Raw genomic sequence first — 20,789 nt, 5'->3', positions numbered from 1 at the left:
TAACCTAAGATTTGTGTTTTAACAAAATTAAAACTTATAAGAAAAACTTTGACCCAAAAAGTCCACATTAAATAAAAAGGGCAGGAAACTGCTCCTCCATTGCTCTTTAAAGCTGCAATAACTTTTTTTTGGCAGCAGAAAGAAGTTGATATGGCAAATTTGTTAGTAAATAAGTTCAGCTGCAATAGAGCAACATTATCATTCACCTGGAGTGATGTTTCTAGCCACTGGCGTATTTCCAGTATTCACTCTTTTAGCTCTGTTTTTGGTTTCCACCACCAACTCCTGAGGGAAATATCTGCATTTTAGCTGCTAAATGCTCCACTCATCCCCCCAGCTAGTTGTTAACTGTGTCTGTATGCTGTTTGGTGCTGAGCAGGTAGTTTTCAGGTTTTTCTTATGGCTTTTTCGTTGTAAAACATTGCTATGACAGCGGTGAGAGTGAACCAAAACAGTAAAGTTGCAGGCTGAACTCTTACTTAACACAGATTGTGGTGACTCTGCTAATCTTGTGCTTTTAGACCTTACTGCTACTTTGGATACAATTGATCATGACATTCTCATCTCTCGTCTTGAAAATTGTGTAGGTATTCAAGAGACTCCTTTACATGGTTCAGATCTTACTAATCTCAGCGATGTTTTTCGGTAAAACTTGATTTTACATCGTCAACTGCTTCCCTTCTTTGTGGAGTGCCACAGGGCTCAGTGCTTGGACCACTACTATTTTCTCTATATCTTCTTCCACTCAAACATTTTCAAAAACATGGTATTTCATACCATTTATATGCAGATGACTTGCAAATATACTTAACCCTGAGGAAAAATGCATGTAGTTCTTTGATTCCACTATTTGAATGTCTCAAGGACATTAAGGCTTGGATGTCCTTTAACTTCTTAAATTTAAACTAAGAAAAAAATGGTGATCGTTCCTTTTCCGCTATTGCCCCCAAATTGTGGAATGATTTACCTCTGCATATTACACTGGCACCCACCCTTCTTACTTTTCGCCTAAAAACACATTTGTACTCCTTGGCTTTTAGTATAAAGTGTTGTGTAAAGTCTTGTAAAGCACTTTGGTAACCTTGCTGTTTTTTAAATGTGCTACTGTATATAAATAAAGTGGATTGGATTGGATTATAGCTGCTTTAAAGTTTCAGCATCTGACATATCAGTGATGTCACATTTATGTCATACTTGGCTTCAGCTTTCAAAGGGAAAACACAAAATACCGGTTATGACATCACTTTATGGGGCATGGTCAGAAGCTAGATGCCTTAACATTTCAACCCAGACTGCAGTGCAGCACATTTTTATCAGTTATATGTAAAGCTTGATAAAGCTTAATTTTCCTAACAATAAATTTAGGAATAATAATAATACTGAATTTACCCCACTCTAAAATTAAAGCAACAATCAAAGAATAATACTGACTTGGCTGATCATTCTCATTGGATTGATGCTGCATTGCTGTAAATATCAAATGAGCTCATATTTACAGTGCCAACAGCTATCACAGCTACAGGTCATCTAATAACAAGAGGGAAAAAAAACATTAATTCACATCAGTAGAAGACAGAAACATACACAATCAGCTCACAAAAGTCACAACTTTATTGCACCTTTATAATTAACTATAGTGTGGTAAGAGTCACTTTCATTATGAAAGGTCTCTGCCCTAGTCAGGAAAGGTGGTGCGAAATATTGAACCATCAATGCAAACACCGTCCATTCACATTGGTAAATGTTCCTCTGTCAGTTTGAGAGTCACGCCATACGTCGATTTCACCGCCACAATCCTATGGAATTTAGACTGCGGTAGCCTCTCTTGTACTGTACACACTACAGTGACATAGGGAAGGTCTTGAATGAAAACTGACAACTCTCTTACACACAAATGAACTAACACATTTGCAGATTAATTCTCAAGTCAACAGCCACCAACCGATTATTAGTAGCACATTAAAGATCTGTCTTTTCTTCTTTAAATTATATATTTATAACATTAAATCCTATGCTTTTTTTTTTATAGCCAATTCAAGGCAACATCTCTAGAATGAAAAGAAATGCACAAGCAAATCTTTACAGCATTGGAGGGAAACAGATAGCACAAGATGGACTGTACAGTCTTCTACATTGGCAAAGCATTTTGTTTTAACAATAGTTTCTCTACGGATCTGTGCCCGGATTGGTTGAAGATGATCCCATTGTTTCCACACCTGAAATACTTCATATAAAACAGTTTGTACAGGATGCAAAATGGTGGTCCAGGGTGAAGGACGACAGTCGTAGGATGGGATACAGGATGTCGGGTTCCTGAGTCTTAGCCCAGTTTCTAGATGACCAGCATGACCGTCAGAAAATTGCATAGAGATATAAGATACAAGGGGGAAAAAAATTACCAGCATGTAGCAGTCCCATTCTAACACAGTGCCTGAAGTATAAAATGTAACCCTTTTATTTCAGAACAGTGGTAAAGAACAGTTTGTGGTGAGGTTTGTTACAGAGAAGATAAAGGTCAAAACAGCTTCTGAACGCTGGACTGATGAGGTGAGCTACATAGTTAAATAACTGCACAGTCTGAGTTCCTCCAACAACCCCTGACACCTACTCTGCAAATTGCACTATGAGCTGTCAGGAAAATGTCCAGGTAAACATACAAATGCAATCAAACTTATAGCGTTCAATGTGTTTTTTGTCAATGTCCAACCTTCCAAAAACTGTTAAACTGTTTATAGAAATCAGCAGAGCATTCTTTTGTGGTGTATTAAACATTAAATAAACTGAATTTGTGGAGGAACAATAAAGGGTACATAACCAAGAAAGCAGAACTTAACACAAAATTCACCTTAGTCATGTTTTCAACCAGTTTAGACATGCATGTTTAAAATAAATGGTGGCAATTTTAAACCTTCATTTTACCAACATTATGCAGGCAAAAATTTGGTCCTTCAAAACAAGCCACATGGCACAGACACTGCATTAAAAATAAAATGACGGCAGATAAAAGTATAAAATAAGAAAATTATACAAAAATCTAACACAATGTGTTTTAATGAATAAACAATTTTGGATCTTTGTAATTTGGTATAGAATAATTTCAGGAGAAGGGTTAAAAAAAAAGGTCACTTATTTCAATGTCCAACTTACTGAGCCCTTATGTCTGCAAAAGTATGCTCTGAGATTACAATACAAGACAGCTAAAGTGTTGCAGATATACTTTCTCTTTCTTAGCCTACCCTTCTCAAATATCGTAAACTGGATTTAATTTCATAGTAGCTCAAGAATGCTAGGGCAATGACCAAGGCTCAAAGGATGCCACCAGTAATTCATTTGACATGGAGGTGTAAGGATTTCTGTTAAATGCTGCATGCATAGAAAAAGCTTGAGCCACTCACGGTTGTATTTGGATTAAAAGGGGAAATGGGTGAGTCAAATCCCACTGGCCAATGTTCCCGAAGCCTGGAGACAAAATATCATGTTCGTTTAAAATTGAGCTGGGAGTGGGGCTGTCAATCAGACTGTCAGTGTAGTCTGCGCTGCTTTTGGCTGATATCTAATTCAGGAATTTGGATCTAGACTTAACACATGACAGAGATTTAAAAAAAAAAAAAAAAAAAAAAAAAAAGCGTGAGAAAAAGGTACATAAGTTTGGTACACAGTATTGTTTGTCTCTCAATTTCCAGCCAGCATGACCTCAACGGCAATCTGGACTCTCAGCGACGGACTCCAAAAACTCTCTTGCCTCCGGGTGTGACAGACCACTTGTTCCGCCTGTCCTGGATCTTCTGGAAAATGCTGCTGCCATTTCTCCACTTCTCTTTTTTATAGTTTTTCATTTTCTTTACCTGTTCAGACGAAAACAGAGGGAGAGAAGTTTAAGACGAGGGATGGCAACAAAGGGTCGTGAGATTAGCAGAACTAAAGGCAAGCTGTGATTTAAGGTGACATTCTCCTATATGTCCATGTATATTTGTCTATGTATATATTTTATTTATGTTTATGTATATGTACTGTGTGGTTAACTTTTGTGTCTGTACATACATATATGTTGCAGGACCCACTCGAAAATGAGATGATACATCTCAAGGGGTTATCCTGAAATATATTCAAATTATCATTTTTTGTGGTGGCTACTTTTCATCCTCACCTTTCCCCTGTCAAAGTCTTCATCCCACTCATCGATCACAGTGTCACACTTGGCATGCCGGACATCTTCAATAGCATCTCTACTAATAGCAGAGACCTCTCCATCCCAACTGAGGACTAGATAAGACAAACAAAACCTATAAATGCATGTAAAAGCACATTTTGCTACAAATTATGAGATCAAAGTACAGCCTTTCAGATTTACGGTGAGTGTCTCACCGTTGGCTCCGTAGGCCTTATCTGTGGCGTTCCTGAGCAGCTCCTCCACTACCCCGCTCATCTTTTTCCCATCCCAGGCCACGGGAGCAGCACTGGTCGGGGTGTCTCCAGATGCGCTTGCATCAGCCGCTGGCGCCTTGCTTCGTCTGTAGCCGTCCTTCACTTGGCTGTCCCACGCTACCACTGTGGCTGGATTTGACAACAAATCGGCAAAAAAAAACAATAACAAACAACAGATATAACACGGATTAAATTTGGCATTCTCAAAATGTAATGAGTCATGCTCTCCTAGTATTAATTGTGAAATGACTAGTCACTTAAGTGACAGGCTGAGAAGCTGCAGTGGTGCAGTGATTTTCGGCAAATGGCTCCAATCAGATACAGAACGGTATTGTATGTTCTGCGTTGGCATGGAAACAAGATTGCACATTTCTCACTGCAGTTTGCCTAGTGTGAATGCATGTGTTTTGTCTTTGTCTGATGTGCATGCAAAGTACAGTATGTGCATGCAAAGCGCTCACACACCTTTGCCGTTCTCTGTGGTGCTCTTTTTGGAAGGGGGCTCCACTGCTTCAGGCTCATCGTTCTGCCCATCTGAGCGTCGCCTGCTCTCCTCCCACAGTCTTACCTCTTCTTTAAGCCTCTTCTTCTTCCTCTTTAATTTCTTTTTCATCCTGATTGAATCACCAGCATCATTCCGAATGACTTCTCTATGCTCCTTCATCTCAGAAGTGCTGCGGGAGAAAGAGTAGGTTCAGCTATGTTACTGCACAGACTGAAAATATTTATATTTGTGTGTGTGTGTGTTCAAAGACAAAGTGCAATGAAAGCCAAGGCAACAGCACCTGCTTTGCCTGCATCTGACCTCACATCATTCCAAGGTTGAGCAAATTAAATATTTTTAGAAAAAGATGCATGAAGTGCTTTATAGAAAGCTGACAAAAAAAAATTTAAATTAAAATGTGCTTGCTGCATTGTAGGGGTTTCCTGAAGTGTTCAATGGTAGAGCCAACTGGTTGTTATAGAAACAAAGTTAGGTGCTTCTTTTTCCAAATTATGAGCTCAGATTTTACTTCAGGCAGCACTTTTAACAGGAATTAAGAATTAACAGATGTGTAAAACAATAAAATTTTAATCATCAACCCACCTTTCTGTTGCAGAGCATGCCTCAGCTGAAGTTGTGTCCTGCAGAGCCTCCAATGGTTGAATCTTCTTTTTCTTCTTCTTCTTCTTCTTCATCTTCACAGAGTCCCTTCCCTGTTCTTCCTGATGTGACTGGCATTGCGTTGTGGTTATGACGTCTAACTGAGGCTTTTGTTTAGACTGTTCTGTATGTGCATGGGATGTCAGACTCCATATGCCACCCTGGCACCAATCCTCCTCCTGGTTCAATGTGTCCAGATGAGACGTGACACACTCCCTCTCCTTCACTTTCTCTTCATCCTCATTTTCCCTCTTCCGCTTTTTCTTTTTCCTCTTCCGCTTCTTCTCACTAGCCACCTCTGCGAGGTCAGCGTGTGTCGTTGTAGCCGGGGGTGAGACCGGCTCTGCGTCTCCCTCCACCTCGGAATGCCGACGCTTCTTTTTCTTCTTCTTCTTGTGGTTGACCTTTTGAGCTGGAGGGCTATTGAGGTCTGGATCTTGTACCAAGGAGCTGAGGGCGTTGGAAGACTTAGGGCTCTTTGGGCCGGCACTGTGAAGTCCGTTGGTTTTAGGAGAAAGGCTGGCGTTTGGTTTTTGCAGTGTAGAGGGAAGGGACTGTTTCTGAGGGCTCTGCTGTTTTAAGGATCCCCTTGAGTGGGCTAAAAGCTGCGATGACTGGACTTTAGGTGAAAGAAATGGACCAGCTCTGGGAAGAAAACAAGACAGAACACGTAGATTTAACACAGCCATTTTCCTTCCACGTGGACAAATCTGCATTTCCTATGTGATATGGGGTTCGGACGTCATACCTGTGAGTGGGAGTAGGTGAGGCAAAGGTGAGGGGGTTAAGTTGATTTTGATGCGTGGGGTCACTGGACAGCGGGCGTGGCAAAGGGGGCAGAGCATCAATGCTGCTCGGACTCCGGCTGCGAGCCTGCAGTTATGGACATAAATAAAAACTTGGTGGTCTAAAGAAAATAGCCATGAATGTGACAAAAATAAGGAAGAGGAAGATTTCAAAAAGGATGGCAGGAAAAGATGGAGGGGGGGAAACAAAGAGGAAAGGGTATGGCAGAGAAGAATTAGAAATGGTTAGAAAAAAGGACAAACTAAAGGAAAAGAAGACAAACTCTAAACAAGTGCTACCATGTGGTTGATTAGACAGGCAGACTGGAGAAATAACACAGCAGGAAATAAACTGGAAAAAGAGAGTTTACTTGCCTTAATAAAACTACTTATTGAAATCAATGGTCAAATTTGGGATAGCAGTGTGGAGTGAGGAAACCAAGGTATCATGAGCTTTCAATAAGACAGGAGGTGGTGCTGCTGCTGCTGTGGATGGGAATGAAGTTCACCTTCTTGGCTGACAGGGCCAGTTTCTTGGCGGGTGGAGGGGACATGGTGCTGGTGGCTTCGGACGTGATGTTGTTGAGGGCCGGGGTTTTTATTTTCGCCGTCTTCTGCTCCTCTGTGCTCTGAGAGCGCTCCACGCTCCTGGCTGGAGACGAAAGGCCATTAGAGCCTTTCCGCGGGGTGGAGGGAGTCTCTCCTACTGGCGCGCTTTTGGTACCCACAGAGTCCTGGCCGAAAAAACAAAGGAAATTGTAGGTTGTGGTTATGCTTCCGTGCATCCACATTAGGCCTGAAATTGCAATTATCTAAATCCTTAAACTCCACAATAGAAATCTGTTGCAATGTCTGAGCCATTTTAGATACTTTTTAAAAAACGTTTGTACTGACGACTACACAAGAAAAAAAAACATTCCCAACTTCCAGCTACCCAATGTGATTGCTTGTATTCCAGTATCCCCAAATAAAGTCTTACCTTTGAGTCAGTGGTGTCGGCAGAGGAAGAGTCAGACAAAGATTTATATGAGGTAGACGCTGCCATGCCTCTGCCCTCGCCACCTTGCTTCTTATCGCCCTCCGTCCTGCTCAACCCGTTGTTGGATGGGGTCGGGGTGCTGCTGCGGGACTGCGCTTGGTTCTGGGGAGCGGGCTTCTTCAGCTTCTTGAAAGGTTCCTCGATGACCGTGGGTCCACCTGGCTGCTTCGGCGGGCCGTTAGAGGAGGACGACGTCCAGTTGGACAGTCTGGGCTGTGGCTGAGAGCTCATACCGTTCCTGGAAATGGGCAGGCCCAAACCACCATCCATGGACTGGATCTTACGCAGTTGTGCAGGCTCAAGTTTCTGAAAAGATTGCATTGTATTTATAACTTGTATAGAAAACCCTGGTACACACTATCAACCCATATTAGGTCCACATGTCCAACAACAGTAGGTTGGCTATCGTCTCGTCTCATACCTTTGTGACCTGCGGGGAGGAGAGAGGCCCATTCAGGTTGGCCCGCTTTATCTGTTCAGACGACACACTGTTCTTGACAGGATGCAACATCCCCTGCTTGGTGGTCTGCCCATCTGCATTCTTCCTGGTTTCAGGGATCCTTTCAAATACAAATAAAGACTTGTGTTTATTAAATCGTAAATCCAGGAGGAACAGACCTCTTGCAGCACTCCACGGTTGTCTTACCTCAGGTAGAAAAGCACATAAGCCTGCTGGTTCAAGACCACTTTGATGTTACTAGAGTGCACCATTGAATCATTCATTTGGTACCATTGTCCGTTGCTTGCCTAAGACAAAACAAGGAAGAGATCACGTTTTAAAATGAAACAGGAGGCCACCACAACTCTTAACCGTATAAAGTCTGGCTGTGAAAAGTATTCATTTAACCATTATTTATTTCACAATTAAACTATAAAAACACAGACGGAACGCTAAAGACAACAGCAGGCTCAGTTAAAGCAGATACAGGCAGGTAGGTAAATTGTTCAATGTTACATCAGATTAGAGTTTCTATCCCCACAAAGTCATTCGACACTACTACAGTTGTTGACAATATGCTTACAGTACAGTTTACAGCAAAGTCGTTATCTTTAATTTCTCTAGCTGTATTAGGTGACTGTTACACAAATTTTAAGATTGTTAATAAGGACTACTTGATAGAAATACTGGATTTACAGGATTGTTGTGACTATGTGATACAGCCCCCCTCACTTTTCCAGGTATTTCTTTACCCGGATTCAACAAAAACAGACCTGTTGATCTATAAACTAAAATTTCCAAGAAATATCATTATTTTGTTACATCTTGATATTGTGATTGATATCAATGATAAAATTACATATACTGTGATAGAAGATTTTATCCATATTGCACATAGGGCTGGGCGATCTGGCCAAAAAGGTTATCACAATAAAAACATTTCATGTCATTCGATATCGATAATTATCACGATAAATGTCAAATCATTTTTTCTTTCAATTTTAAAGGCTGATTTTTTGCCCCTGAATGAAAATTGAAGGCCCAGATGGTTAATTGTGTGGTTCAACTATACTTCGTGGTCAGAACGTGACAAACAATTGATGCCAAACAGTGGATCACGTCACATATCTGAGGTAGAAAATTCAAACCTATTATGATAAAATCTTTTTTCAAAAAAATTATAAGTCAAATCAAATATTTACTGACAATATATTGAACATTTGTTATATTGTTAGAGGAAAATTATATTGCAATAATTATCATTATTGTTTTATTCCCCAGCCCTAATTGCACAAGCCTACAATTGTCTTTAAAGCTAGAAGTTTTAAAAAGATATCAAACTAAAGTACAATATAATAATGTTACTTCTCTGATAAGCCATGTAGTTCTTGAATAGCAGTTACAAAAAATAAATAAATAAGAAGTTGCTAAACCATTCAGTGTTTCCATTCATTATTCTACTTTTTTGTACCATTTCTGTAATATCAATCTCCCGAGTTTGGTGGAAGGACATTTTAAGTAACTTGTCAGCCCAGACTTTTACATTGAGCCTTAAAGAGACTTTTTTCCTTCCATTGTTTTTATTTAATGTCAATGTTTCTGCGTCAGAAACAAGGTGGCTCATCTCAAGGTGTTAAGACAAGAAAAGAAGATGGCACGTGCACCCGCTCATCTTACCTTGACATAACAGTAGTAATGGCCAGCGTGACAACTGTAGCCGGAGTGCACCAGAACAGCATAGAGGCCGTACATAACAGGATCGCCTGAGCTCTGAGACATGTAGGGGCGGATGTTCAGAAATTCTGGGTAACCAACGTCCTGAAGAGACAAGACAAGAAACATGAGATCACTGAGACGTCCTTCTCAAAACAGCCAATACTGTGGGAATTCTTTGTTGACCTTTGTTATCTTTCCTCCGCTGAAGTTGGCAAACCTCTTCAGTGAAAGCGTCAGTACATTAGACGTTCGATGGACTGTGAAGCGCTTGGTTGCTGGTACTTTCTTTTTGCACCTAGAGAGAGAAAAACAAAAAAGGAGTCATAGATATGTCATCCAAAAAGGGTGTCTAATGCAAAAAAGACATCTATTTTCAACGCCCTGCAGATTTACTTCAAAATGTAAAGATGACTAGATAAATGGCACTCACTTTGCACACATGTAGGCATTCTCTCCACTAAGTACATCTGGTTTAACAAACAGTTCCAGGGCTCGCACGATGTTTGCTGCTTGCTGAAAGACAAAAACAGAGAAACACTTGGTGTTGCTTAAGCAAGCTCAAAAGGAAATGATAAACTGACAGAATATTTCCACAGAATTAAAGGTTATATTGAGATCTTGTGTAACATACCCGAATCTCCACAGCGATGTCCAGGTAAGGGTCATACGTGTCTGACACACTTTTACAAATAGAGCATTTCACTGAAAGACAAAATGAAAAACAAAATCTGACTGTTCTGGTGCTAGTCTTGAAGATATACAATCTGATAATGTCACAGGGTGAGCGGTGACTACTGGAATATTTCACACAAGCGTTCCACTTCCTGTAAACAGAAGACTATCAAGCACCTTAAACAACTGGCTCTGACTCTCAGATTAAATTATGAGAGGAAAATACATTTACATTTATTACTCCTCTTCTCATTATTTCCATTACTGGACAAAACCGACACTTGCAACCAGATAGAAATATCCTACAACTGTACAAGTTGCTGCACCTTACAAACAATTCAACTTAAATTCACTAATCACCATGAGTTAATCTGGTAAATTCAATTTAAACATCTGCTGAAGGAATTTTATTGATTTTCTAGTACTTTTATATTTGATTTAAAATGAAATGTCATCTTGCAAACAACATTATTTGCAACAGTACACACACACACACACACACACACACACACACACCTTTGCTTTGGTAGCAGTAAAAAGGCACACAGAGATACAGTAACTTCCTGTAGTTCTTTCTACTAAGCATAAGCAACACAATTTCCAGTGGAGGCACCTGAAACCATGAAAACATATGTAGAGTATGGCACCTCTTTGTTTTCCATGCATTGAGATTAAAAGTTCACGCTAATGTACTCAGACGCAATGTGACTAACAACCATGCAAGAGCAAGTGGCGCACATTTTTAATGCCAGTAGAAACGGAAATCCAGAGTTGTTTACAACTCCACTAGTGGAGTGTTGCCAGCTCAGGCATCAACAACACATGGCGTGTTAAAAAGACAGACAGGAAATAAAGCTAATCCGTACCCCCCAATGTGTAGTCCGGCAGCTACGGCAGAAAACAGCTGTCCAGCCAAGAGTATGTAAGTTAGGTGCTCAACGCAACTCACATACTGAGCTACAGCTTCACGAGAGACTGTGTGAAGAGTGTTGAACTACATTATAGCTGTTTTAGCGATATATATTGTGTGGACACTGACATTAGTCTAGTCTGCTGAGTAATGGATCAATAATGCAAACCCAAGAGTAACAAAGGTGGATCATACCTCTTGACCTGAGGTATCCTCCAAAGATCTGGTGAACCAGCGTTGTGGCCTGTGTCTGCCTGTCAAGCCTACAGACAGGCAGGAAGCAAAGAATGATCATCAAAACACTATTGATACTGTTACTTTTTAGACGTTTTTAAGAAACAATAATAAAGCCTCACTTAGGGTAGCCATTGAGACAGGCTTTCTGCATGGCATCAATGGTGTACCGCAAAAATTCATGGGCGTCCTCCTGGCTTCCAAAGCGAAAATGTCTGGCAATTTCTGTGGGAGGCATAAGTGCATATTAGCTCTGTGCTAATTCAGTGCTTCCAACCCTGAGTGCATTAACAAAATGAAGCGCTTTATGACAATTATTCATGTTTTAGCCACAAGGCTTACTTCAGAGTAAAAAGATATATTAACAGCAAAGTAATGACCATTGCTTTAACTTTATTTGACCACTGACTTAAAATTAATAAAAAAGATGAGCCAATGTGTATTACTAAACAGCACAAATGCAAATGTTGATTGCATAAATGTTAAACATTGAAAGACCACATCTTTATTACGTCAGAGCCAATCTACAGACAGAAAACAAAGGGGACAGACACAGCAGTTAAGAGGAAGCATTAACAATCTTTTGTGCCAACATTAGTATTCTCTAAAAATAGGTTTCTGCAAAACAGAGACAGGCTCAATAAAAGACTTTTAAATCATTACCTGACACCTTCCTGTTAGAATTAAAGGATGCAAAAGGAACACAAACAGGTGTGTTTTCTTTGGACAATTATGGTTTACTTTCAGTTCTTATTTTTATTTTTTAAAGCATTCCTAGTATTATGGAGTAGCAGGTTATAATATGGTTTTAACTAGTCAAATTGTTTCTGCATGGCAATTATGCAAACATGTATTACAAAAGTTTAAAGAATACACTTTCATTGGTACTTACGGCTATACTAAGTATCTCGGATGTGCAGTTCAACAGTGACCTAATAAAAAGCTTACAGTCACTTAGTGACGTCTCATCTAAACTCTCACATTTGAGATAATACAGCTTGAAACCATTTGCCTCTACTGTTATTTCCTGACGGAAAAATGGTAAAGTATGAGCTGGTAGAATTATAATGTAGTCATCACCACATTCCCAGCAGTGTGTCCCTGTACGCCAATGAGTCACCCTTGAGTGGGGAAAAAGAATAAGACACCACGCTGTAATGACCTTCTCAATGAGGGAGACAACATCTTGAAGATATGAAGTCTGTGGGCGCATGATTGTTGTGGTTGTGCTTTTATTTTGTTTGTGAGACCCCGGCTGTGAGACCCTGGGGCGATTTCAGGATCAGTTGCATCAAGACTTTTTGAATTTTAGTGTGATGACACTGCGCTGTATTTGTATGTTGTTGTTGATGTTGTTGTTTTTTTTTTTTTAAAGGGAGCGTGCTGAGCAAGAGGCACAGATGTTTAATTTTCATTGTATGCATTTATGTTGTTCTAGCTGTGGAGGCACATTTTTAACTGAATGTAAAGGCAAAGCATAGCACACATACAGCGCATCTCTAAGTCTTGGGTTGAAAAGGGATAAAAGGTGGATTGTAGGGTTTTGTGCTAAAGCTGCTCCACTCAGCCCGCAGTTACAAGGAGACAGAGAGGGCATTGGGGAAGGAGGGGGCGGAGGGAGAGACAGAAAAGAGGCGCAGGAGGTGGAGACATGATTGCAGCAGCACATAAGGAAGAAGCAAGCAAGAAGGGAGGGGACTAGGGTGGAGGGAGGGCTCCTGTGAGACTACAGCACAGTGCCTCACCATGTCAAGGTGCAACTCACACCTCATCTCTACTCTACACGGTGTTCATTCACAGCACGCAGTCTCACCGTTCCACTTTTGGACTGCAGTTACTGGCTGTTGTCACATAGGACACTGTGGCCAGTGTTGCGTCATTGTGCCTCTGGCAGTGTTCAACCACACAAAAAAAAAAAAAATTCAGGTGTCTGTGACTCCTGACACAACCTACATTGAAACTAGCAAGCGCAAACTGCTCAGACACAATCACGCAGTGTTGAAGGGAAGCTGGTGGCCTTACTTTTCAGGTCTCTGATGAAGGAGACAGGCTTGATGGCATTGCCTGTGTTGGCAAAGGCTTGGATGATGTGGTTCTGCATTATACAGATCATACAAAAGCCTGACTGGTGACCTGAAATACAGACGACGACGACAAAGAGAAGCAGACAGTCAGTTGCGAAATGAAAGCACAGGAATGTATTATTATGAGAGCATTCAGAGAAAAATCACTGTTCATAACAAATGCAATATCAAACACTCTCCTCTTCACAACACAGTGGTGATCTGTCTTTTAATCACATTTTTACATACAGTAAAATTATAGTGGATTAATAAACAAAGTCAGAATTAGGCAGACAAATATTCAAAAGGGTTTTGGAAAACAATTTGACAGACTTTGGTGAGGACAATGTGATCAGTAGCTGACTTTGCTTTTCTCCCCATTTATCGCTTCCCTTTCTATTACCTCAAGCACATTCTGAGCTGTGCCTGCTGCGGCAAGACCAACTCATTTACTGTAAAATCAGGTGAACAGCGTCTTGATGCAGCAGAAAACACGAGAAAAAAAAATTGGATGTGGGAGACTTCAAATCTGGGTGAAAATCAGTTCAAACTGATTGGCTCATTTTTCTTATTTTTTTAAACTTTAATCAAGGTATTTTTCTGTGAGATTTGGTAAAAACTGAAAATAGCGAGCCTTACATCTAGTATACAGTTTGTGGGAGCGAGGTTTTGTCCCTCAGAATGCATAAGGGCAAATTGAATTTAGTGCCTTTGTCACCTGTGATACTACAACACAACCAAGCTTGATGAAATAAAAACAAGGCCGTGCATCTGAAGAGGTTCCAAGTCACTGTTTCGTTTTTGTCCATTTAGGGTGCTCACTATTTTACCATTTAACCTACCTCAAGCCTTTAGCCCTGAAACTTTGAGGTCATTGAGTCTATTTTCTCGGCTTGTCAAGAAGATTAAGTCATTAAATCATATACTGCTGAATGTTTCAGAGCCTGCATAAAAGTCAATGTGGCCAAAGGAGGCAGCTGTTTTTGTTTTTCTTCTTCAGCTGCTTTGGCTTGGATTCCTCTGTGACATTCAGCCACATGTAGCTGCACATACGCTAATAGTAGCGGGGTGAGAGTCATTTCCAAAACTTAAAAAACTATGTGGGTATGTGGGGTATGAGCGTAAAATGCTGCGAGTCTGGCAGCAATAAAGGGTCATGATTCAAGTACTCACAGGCACGGCTGTGCTCCTTTGAGAGTAAGTAGTTGGCAAGTGGCGGGGTGTAGGTGAGACACTGCACTGTGGAGTTGAGGAAGCAGGTGTTCCCTAGGTTGTGGAGACCGGCTCCCACCCTGTACATACGCTCCCATTTAAGGGTAAGCTTGTTCCCTGGAAACAGCATCTTCTGTGGGGCGGGGATCCCATCGCTCTGGCCCCCAACCACGTTCTCTGAGACTGTAGAAGGAGCGTAGTCAAATTTTGTGCCATCAGAACAATACATACAGAAGATAGAAACTGGACTCACACCAAAGGCTACATTATCAGTTTAATTTGAGAGCTTACCTTGCCTCTTTATTTGGGCAGGCTCTATGGCCTTCTGGCCCATGGCGCCCTCATTCCTTGGATTGAGGATCACATACTTGTTCTTCAGGCTGTCCAGCTGATAGGAGAAACCCTTGCTGGCAGGCTCAAACTCTATCTTCTGCAAGAGGACCTTCTTGGCAGAAGAGGCCAACAGTTTGTTGAGGTCGCCCTCATCACCCGTCTCCTTTCGACCAGGTTTTAATGCCTCCTTGAGTTTATCCACTATTGGCATTGTTGGACCATCACTGCAGAGAGAGTTGAGTGTCAGTATGACAAGCTGTTCTCACAGTCACTTTCACAAAACCAAGGACAACACGCATGAAGAGGCTCAAACAACCTATACGCTCTTTTTTCATTACATGGTCAGTGTGTTGGGATTTGAACCTGTGTTAATAGGACAAAAATGTTAATCTTCAGCTGATCGAACAGGTGTTTAATTTCATCTCTCAGATAATTATGTAAGTGCCCAATAATGCCCCTATCTGCTCGTGCTTCACTAGGTACCTCTCCAGGCCACATATCCTGACATGGCTCTACAAGATACACAAAGACCAAGTGCATCTGGGGAGCCAGCTGGGTCTTGGCAGCTGTCCCCACAGTTATGCAAGACGTTGGTAATAAAGGGGGAAGGGGGGAAGAAGAGTGTATGAGATGAGAGGATGTGCATTTAGAGGACATAAGGTGTTAACAGCTGCTGTCACACTGACGGGTCAAATTCTTATCATTTATTTGGCCTCCATCAATGCTTTTATTGTCACAGTCCACCAACTGGCATGTTTCTTAGGTGAACAACAAATTTCATTATCTGGACCATCAGAAACAAAACAATAAAATGCCACTAAAAAGACAACAGTTGTTGCTTGAAATAATGATAACATTTGCATTGGCTGTCTGCTGTCCCTTTAAATACAGTGTAGCTGATTTCACTAAAAAAGGACAATTACAGTGTAGATAACAGTGTGTGCACATTTCCACACACACAAAAAAAAAACATCTGCCAGAGTCAGCCAAGTGAATGACTTCTGAGGTTTTTTCTTTCTACAGAAAGTCAGCAGGCTGGCAAATTGTGTTCAATGCTGACTGAGTAGCGAGTAAACCAAATCATTCAGCGTCCTATTGCCTCAGTTTAACTCAGGATGTAGCTGAGGTGCCCCAAACACAACAAACCTTTCTAAAAAGTGAAAGCGCTGTCCTCATGTAGATGTCACTCTAAAAGCAAGGCACACCGTGGGAGTCACGCTCATCAGAGTGGGCCGTGACGTCATGAAGAGGGAAGGAGGGTGAAAAATGCATTGTATGCACAAGGGCATGCTGACCTTCACGTGCGGCTGATACGACTAACGACCACATGGCCCGCAGGGACACAGCTAACTGCAGTGATGCAACTCCAAGGACCTCGCAGCTATGTTATTAACACTGACCACAACACAGCCGTTTCATTGGGTTAATCTGTCGCAATAAATAGTCATTTTATTGAGAAGAAACTTTCTAATGTTTGCATTTGGAATGTCTCAGCAGCTACACTGACAATGAGCAATTATCTGAAACCCTGATTTATATGATGCTGTAAGGTGTGATGAGTTATGCACAAGTATAGTGAAACGGATATCAGCTGAGGCTACAAATGCTAATATCCATGCATAGATACAGTATATGTCTAGTAGAGTAAACATGCATAATTTTAAACTCCACGGCATCTTAGTTTACAACCCTGTTATAACATGACAAATAAATTTACCTTGTCCATTGTGCCTTGCACATCAAGTACAAAGTTATATCAGGTAATCTGAGATGCCTTTAGATGTTAAGAGGACTAGAAGGTGCCTGGTGTGAGATCTGAGAGCAGAATCACGCATCTGACAATACAATCACATGACAAACACGAGAATAGTTTTCCTAGGTTTCTGACAAAATACAGAACACACCGACAAGTGTAAAATGTGCATTAGCATATCACATTAGGACCAATACAGAGAAATGGGTTGAAAATCGACAAAGTGGACTTTACTATATGAGACAGGCTGAATTATTGTGAAATACGAAATAGAGGTTATATCAATATGTCCAACTGCAAAAGTGCCTTTAGTCTTAATTGTACACTTGTGTTTCTGATGTAGACAATTGTTGTATAGAATGTATTTTCCCATGTGAAAACACACCTGACAGTGCAGGCTCCCTGACAAGTCTGCTAGAATGGTATATTTGTGTGCAAACCTTTAGACTGGGGGGGGCCTAATCATAAGTTTTCGTATAAATACAAAGCTGTGTTGCAGCTGACTTTTGTGTGTTGGTTGTCAGAGTTCTCTGCCAAGCAGCGCAACCACAGAGGCTGAGCAACACAAACAATTTGTCAACATACGGGAGACACCGGTTTGTTTTATTTATACCTTTTAAAATTGAATACATATAGAAGATAAAATAGCTACCCACCCCTAATGGCAAAGGAAAAAATTACTCATTAGACCTGAAATGATTAATTACTCAATAAATCGATGAAAAGTAAATTTTATTATGAACTATTTTGCTAAGCGATTAATTGTAATTTTTTCAAGCAATGTCAAACATTTGCTGGTTCCAGCTTCTCAATGTGAGGATTTGTTTCTTTTCTCCGTCTCCCATTGTAAATGTTGTCTTAAAGGGAAACTTTCCCGATTTTCAACCAGCGTTGCATTATTACAATGTGGGAAGTATATGCAAATGAACAATGTTTAACTTCCCTCCATGTTGCCTGCACCAGAGCTCCCCGCTCATTTGCCGGCAAAAGTCCGCCAGATGACGCATTTCACCCTAGGGCTGTTGTTTGAACTATAGATTGTACTTCCGCATTTTTTGTATGCCCGCCTCCACGGACAGTCTGATCGAGAGAGAGGGGCGGTTCCTCACCGCTCCATAATCAAAAAATCCTGTCCAAAATCACCTGGCTAGAACAACCACTGGCAGAAGGCAATGTTCCTGTAGATATGAAAGAAAACGATTTTAATAGTGTAAAGCTGGAATCAGATATTCTATATGAGCCAGAATACATTGCGGAGGAATTACGGCATATGGCGGAGGAAGAGGCTGCCACAGCCGAGAGTCAAGCACCGCCATCAGGTGAGCATAGTGGCGCAGAGCGGCCCCGTGCCGGGGACAACTTATGGTGACGCTACAGTAAATGCGCGTCAAAGGAAAAAGAAGTGGAGACGCTTTCCTGCAGCGAATTTCAAAGAGGCCAGTTTCTTGTTCTTTTGGATGAAGTTGGTGAATCTACAGAGGAAGGGGCACAAGCATGTGTAACACTACACCAAAGTTTTGGGACACATATGGACAGGGGAGAGCTTGAGACATACTTCAGGATCCTCAAAAGAAACTGGGAGCAAAACAACCAAAGTGCAAATCATAGATGAAACGGCGACGTTACAGTGTAAAAACATGCAATACACATTTTTTAGAAGTTCAAGACTAGCTTAGCACCCACTGCGCCCGGCTTATGTTACCCAGCAGTGCTATCAGAGTTTAGCATAACGTTAGTAGCTCCGACCGGCTGTTCGTAGGAGTTGGCGGAAGTACACAATAGGAGTGGCCAATGCATTTTGGTTGTTACCTCTTCAACAAAAGGGTAACACATCAGCCCTTTTTCTCCGTTTCTCTAGTCATGTAGCAAAAATTCAAAAATATTGCGTCTTTCTACTGCAGTTTTACGGAAAAAACCCTCTTTCCAGTGGTGAAATACCCCTTTAAGATAGTAAACTAAATAGTGTGGGGTTTTGGAATCTGACACCAGACATCATCTTTTCAGTTGACTTGTGGTGGCATTTGTCACTATATTCTGACATTTTGTATCCACGCAGTAGTATGTAAAGCGACTAAAATTGACAGAAAATATGATATTCCGTGACAATACAACAACACTGTGAAAGGAGCCATTCTGCATAATGAGTAATTTTACTTTTGATACCTTGCGTACATTTTGCTGAACGTTTTTAAATTCAGAACTTTTACTTGTAATGGAATATTTGTAGACTATGGTAACCCTAACTCACCTAAGTAACAGATCTGAGTATTTCTTCCACCACTGGAAAATATTGATGGATGTTAACTTTTTATTATGTTATGTTTTATTATGTCCTTAAAGAAACGATTTTGATGACAGGATAGTGATTTCAAGGGCTTCCCAAAATATTGTAATAACGACTGAGAAAATACTAGTCAACAAAGTCAACTATGTGAACGGGCATGACATGATATTTGTACATACACCATTTGGCCACATATAGAGAGCAGATAGTCAAGCAGCATTATGGTTCATTTAATTTTTTTAAAAGGTAAGATTTTCTTGTGGCATATTATTTAATCAATTATGTTGCTGGCACAAATAATGCAGCTGGCCTACTTCATATTTCAATGATAACGAAAGTAAACAAACAAACAAAAAAGACTATCCATGCTTTATAAGCCCGTTAAATCACAAGTATACACTCGTGGACAAAAATGGGAACGATAGATTTTATGGTGAGCACCTGAAGGCAGCTCAGCTCTTGCTGTCACTTCTAAAATCTCTCAGGCGTTATTGTTGCATTAGACGACTAGTAAGGTTAGCTGTCAGATCTCAGGCACTTTCAGTCCACCTGGTTCGTAATGGTCGTTATCAACTCCAGTAGCCAAGCAGTACTGTAGCTGTAGCTGGAGTCAACTCTTAGGGCCAGTCATCATGGCTTAAAATGCTATGTGCTAACACAACCATAGCTAACGTTATTGTCGACCTGAGCGGTCTCAAGTTCGGAGACAAAACGTCGCCATTACTTCAAAATGTAGCTTCACTCTTCGATGTTTAATTGTTGGTATTTTCCTGCTGTCAGCTCTATCATTTTCTTTCTTTTTACGCTTGAGGGTAGCAGCTGCAAATTAGCTCGCGAGCTAACCTAACGTGGCGAGACCTCCAGCCTCCCTCAATGCTGCAATGTGGGTTAGCATCCCAGAGTCCAGGTGGCTAACAACCCCCCCCACCAGCCGCCACATCCTGCCTGCTTGTTTAACAGCATCACCTTGCCACATGCTAACAAATATTACGGATATACACAATGAGTTTGTTCACTCGCCTTTCTTTCAATCGTCCAAAATCGTTGACAGTAAAGCGGTCTGCTTCCTCAGCTGTAGCTCTCGGGTCTGGTATTTTCGCCCATGCTGCATTATCAGAGGGCGGCGACAAAAAAAATGACTGACAAGGATCAAAGACCAATCGGAGAACAGGTCACACTGTAGCCGAAAGGTTCAGCCAATCAGAGCTTAAACTGACGTAGCGCTCTCGGGGAGAGAGCCGCACGTGACTTCCAGCCAGTGCTGTTTACCATTGATGCAATCGGCGCGATACATGTTAACAATTTTACTGTAACAAAGAGCACCGCAAAATCCTCCATTGTAGCCTGCAGTTTTGTTAGTGCTTGCATCAAGGGGCTGAAAAGAAGCAGCCTCTCGGTCAGATAAAAATCCTTCGAGGAATTAACTCGCTTCCCTCGTGTCACTTCCCCTATTTCTGCTGATTTTGCTAAATATTTGATTATTGTAAAAATGTTAAGAGTCCATCTTAGGTAGGCTATCCTGTCCCGTTAAGACTTAATTAATACCGTAGGAGTAAACTGGAAACTAGTAGAAAGAGTCACTCCAGTCACAGTAGGCCTACCATCAAAAAAAAAAAGATTTAGGATGTATTTCTTTTGAACAGATTAAAACAAATGCAATAGTATCTTGCAGCGCTATATATATATATATATATATATATATTGTAATTCACTAATTAAATAATTCCAAATCGTGAAATCCTGACAGTATAATGTTCGATGATCGGACATGTGACATGTG

At 40.9% G+C, this 20,789-nt stretch overlaps 1 protein-coding gene across 2 annotated transcripts; it reads right to left on the bottom strand.

Annotated features, from left to right (window-relative positions):
- Positions 1-1,593: 1,593 nt before the first annotated feature.
- usp36 (ubiquitin specific peptidase 36) lies at positions 1,594-20,162 on the bottom strand. 2 transcript variants are annotated; one of them, XM_038701424.1, is made up of 20 exons: positions 20,030-20,162; positions 14,931-15,196; positions 14,601-14,822; positions 13,387-13,497; positions 11,487-11,589; positions 11,326-11,393; positions 10,180-10,250; positions 9,979-10,061; positions 9,732-9,843; positions 9,510-9,650; positions 8,040-8,140; positions 7,815-7,953; positions 7,334-7,699; positions 6,864-7,088; positions 6,318-6,442; positions 5,513-6,214; positions 4,891-5,099; positions 4,366-4,554; positions 4,148-4,263; positions 1,594-3,845 (listed from the first exon to the last, which is right to left on the bottom strand). In XM_038701424.1, the coding sequence occupies exons 2-20, from the start codon at positions 15,181-15,183 to the stop codon at positions 3,714-3,716; spliced, it is 3,468 nt and encodes a 1,155-aa protein (XP_038557352.1). In that variant the 5' UTR covers positions 15,184-15,196; positions 20,030-20,162; the 3' UTR covers positions 1,594-3,713. The 2 variants fall into 2 exon arrangements, with proteins under 2 accessions (XP_038557352.1, XP_038557348.1); XM_038701420.1 differs by lacking the exon at positions 20,030-20,162 and adding an exon at positions 16,690-17,892.
- Positions 20,163-20,789: the final 627 nt, after the last annotated feature.

This window comes from Micropterus salmoides, unplaced genomic scaffold, assembly GCF_014851395.1.
Source record: "Micropterus salmoides isolate LMB-PRFRI ecotype aquatic unplaced genomic scaffold, ASM1485139v1 Ms_hic_scaffold_10, whole genome shotgun sequence".
Classification (NCBI taxonomy): Eukaryota; Metazoa; Chordata; class Actinopteri; order Centrarchiformes; family Centrarchidae; genus Micropterus; species Micropterus salmoides.
Note: the sequence above shows the minus strand (reverse complement) of the source record. Positions and strands in the feature narration are given on the sequence as shown.

Coding starts and splice junctions, on each gene's coding strand:
- usp36 (XM_038701420.1), bottom strand. CDS start 16,712: ATGTGCAAGGCACAATGGACAAG. Junction 13,498..14,600: donor AAAGGAGCACAGCCGTGCCT/GTGAGTACTTGA, acceptor TCTGTATTTCAG/GTCACCAGTCAGGCTTTTGT. Junction 7,700..7,814: donor CCTCCCCGCAGGTCACAAAG/GTATGAGACGAG, acceptor CAATCTTTTCAG/AAACTTGAGCCTGCACAACT.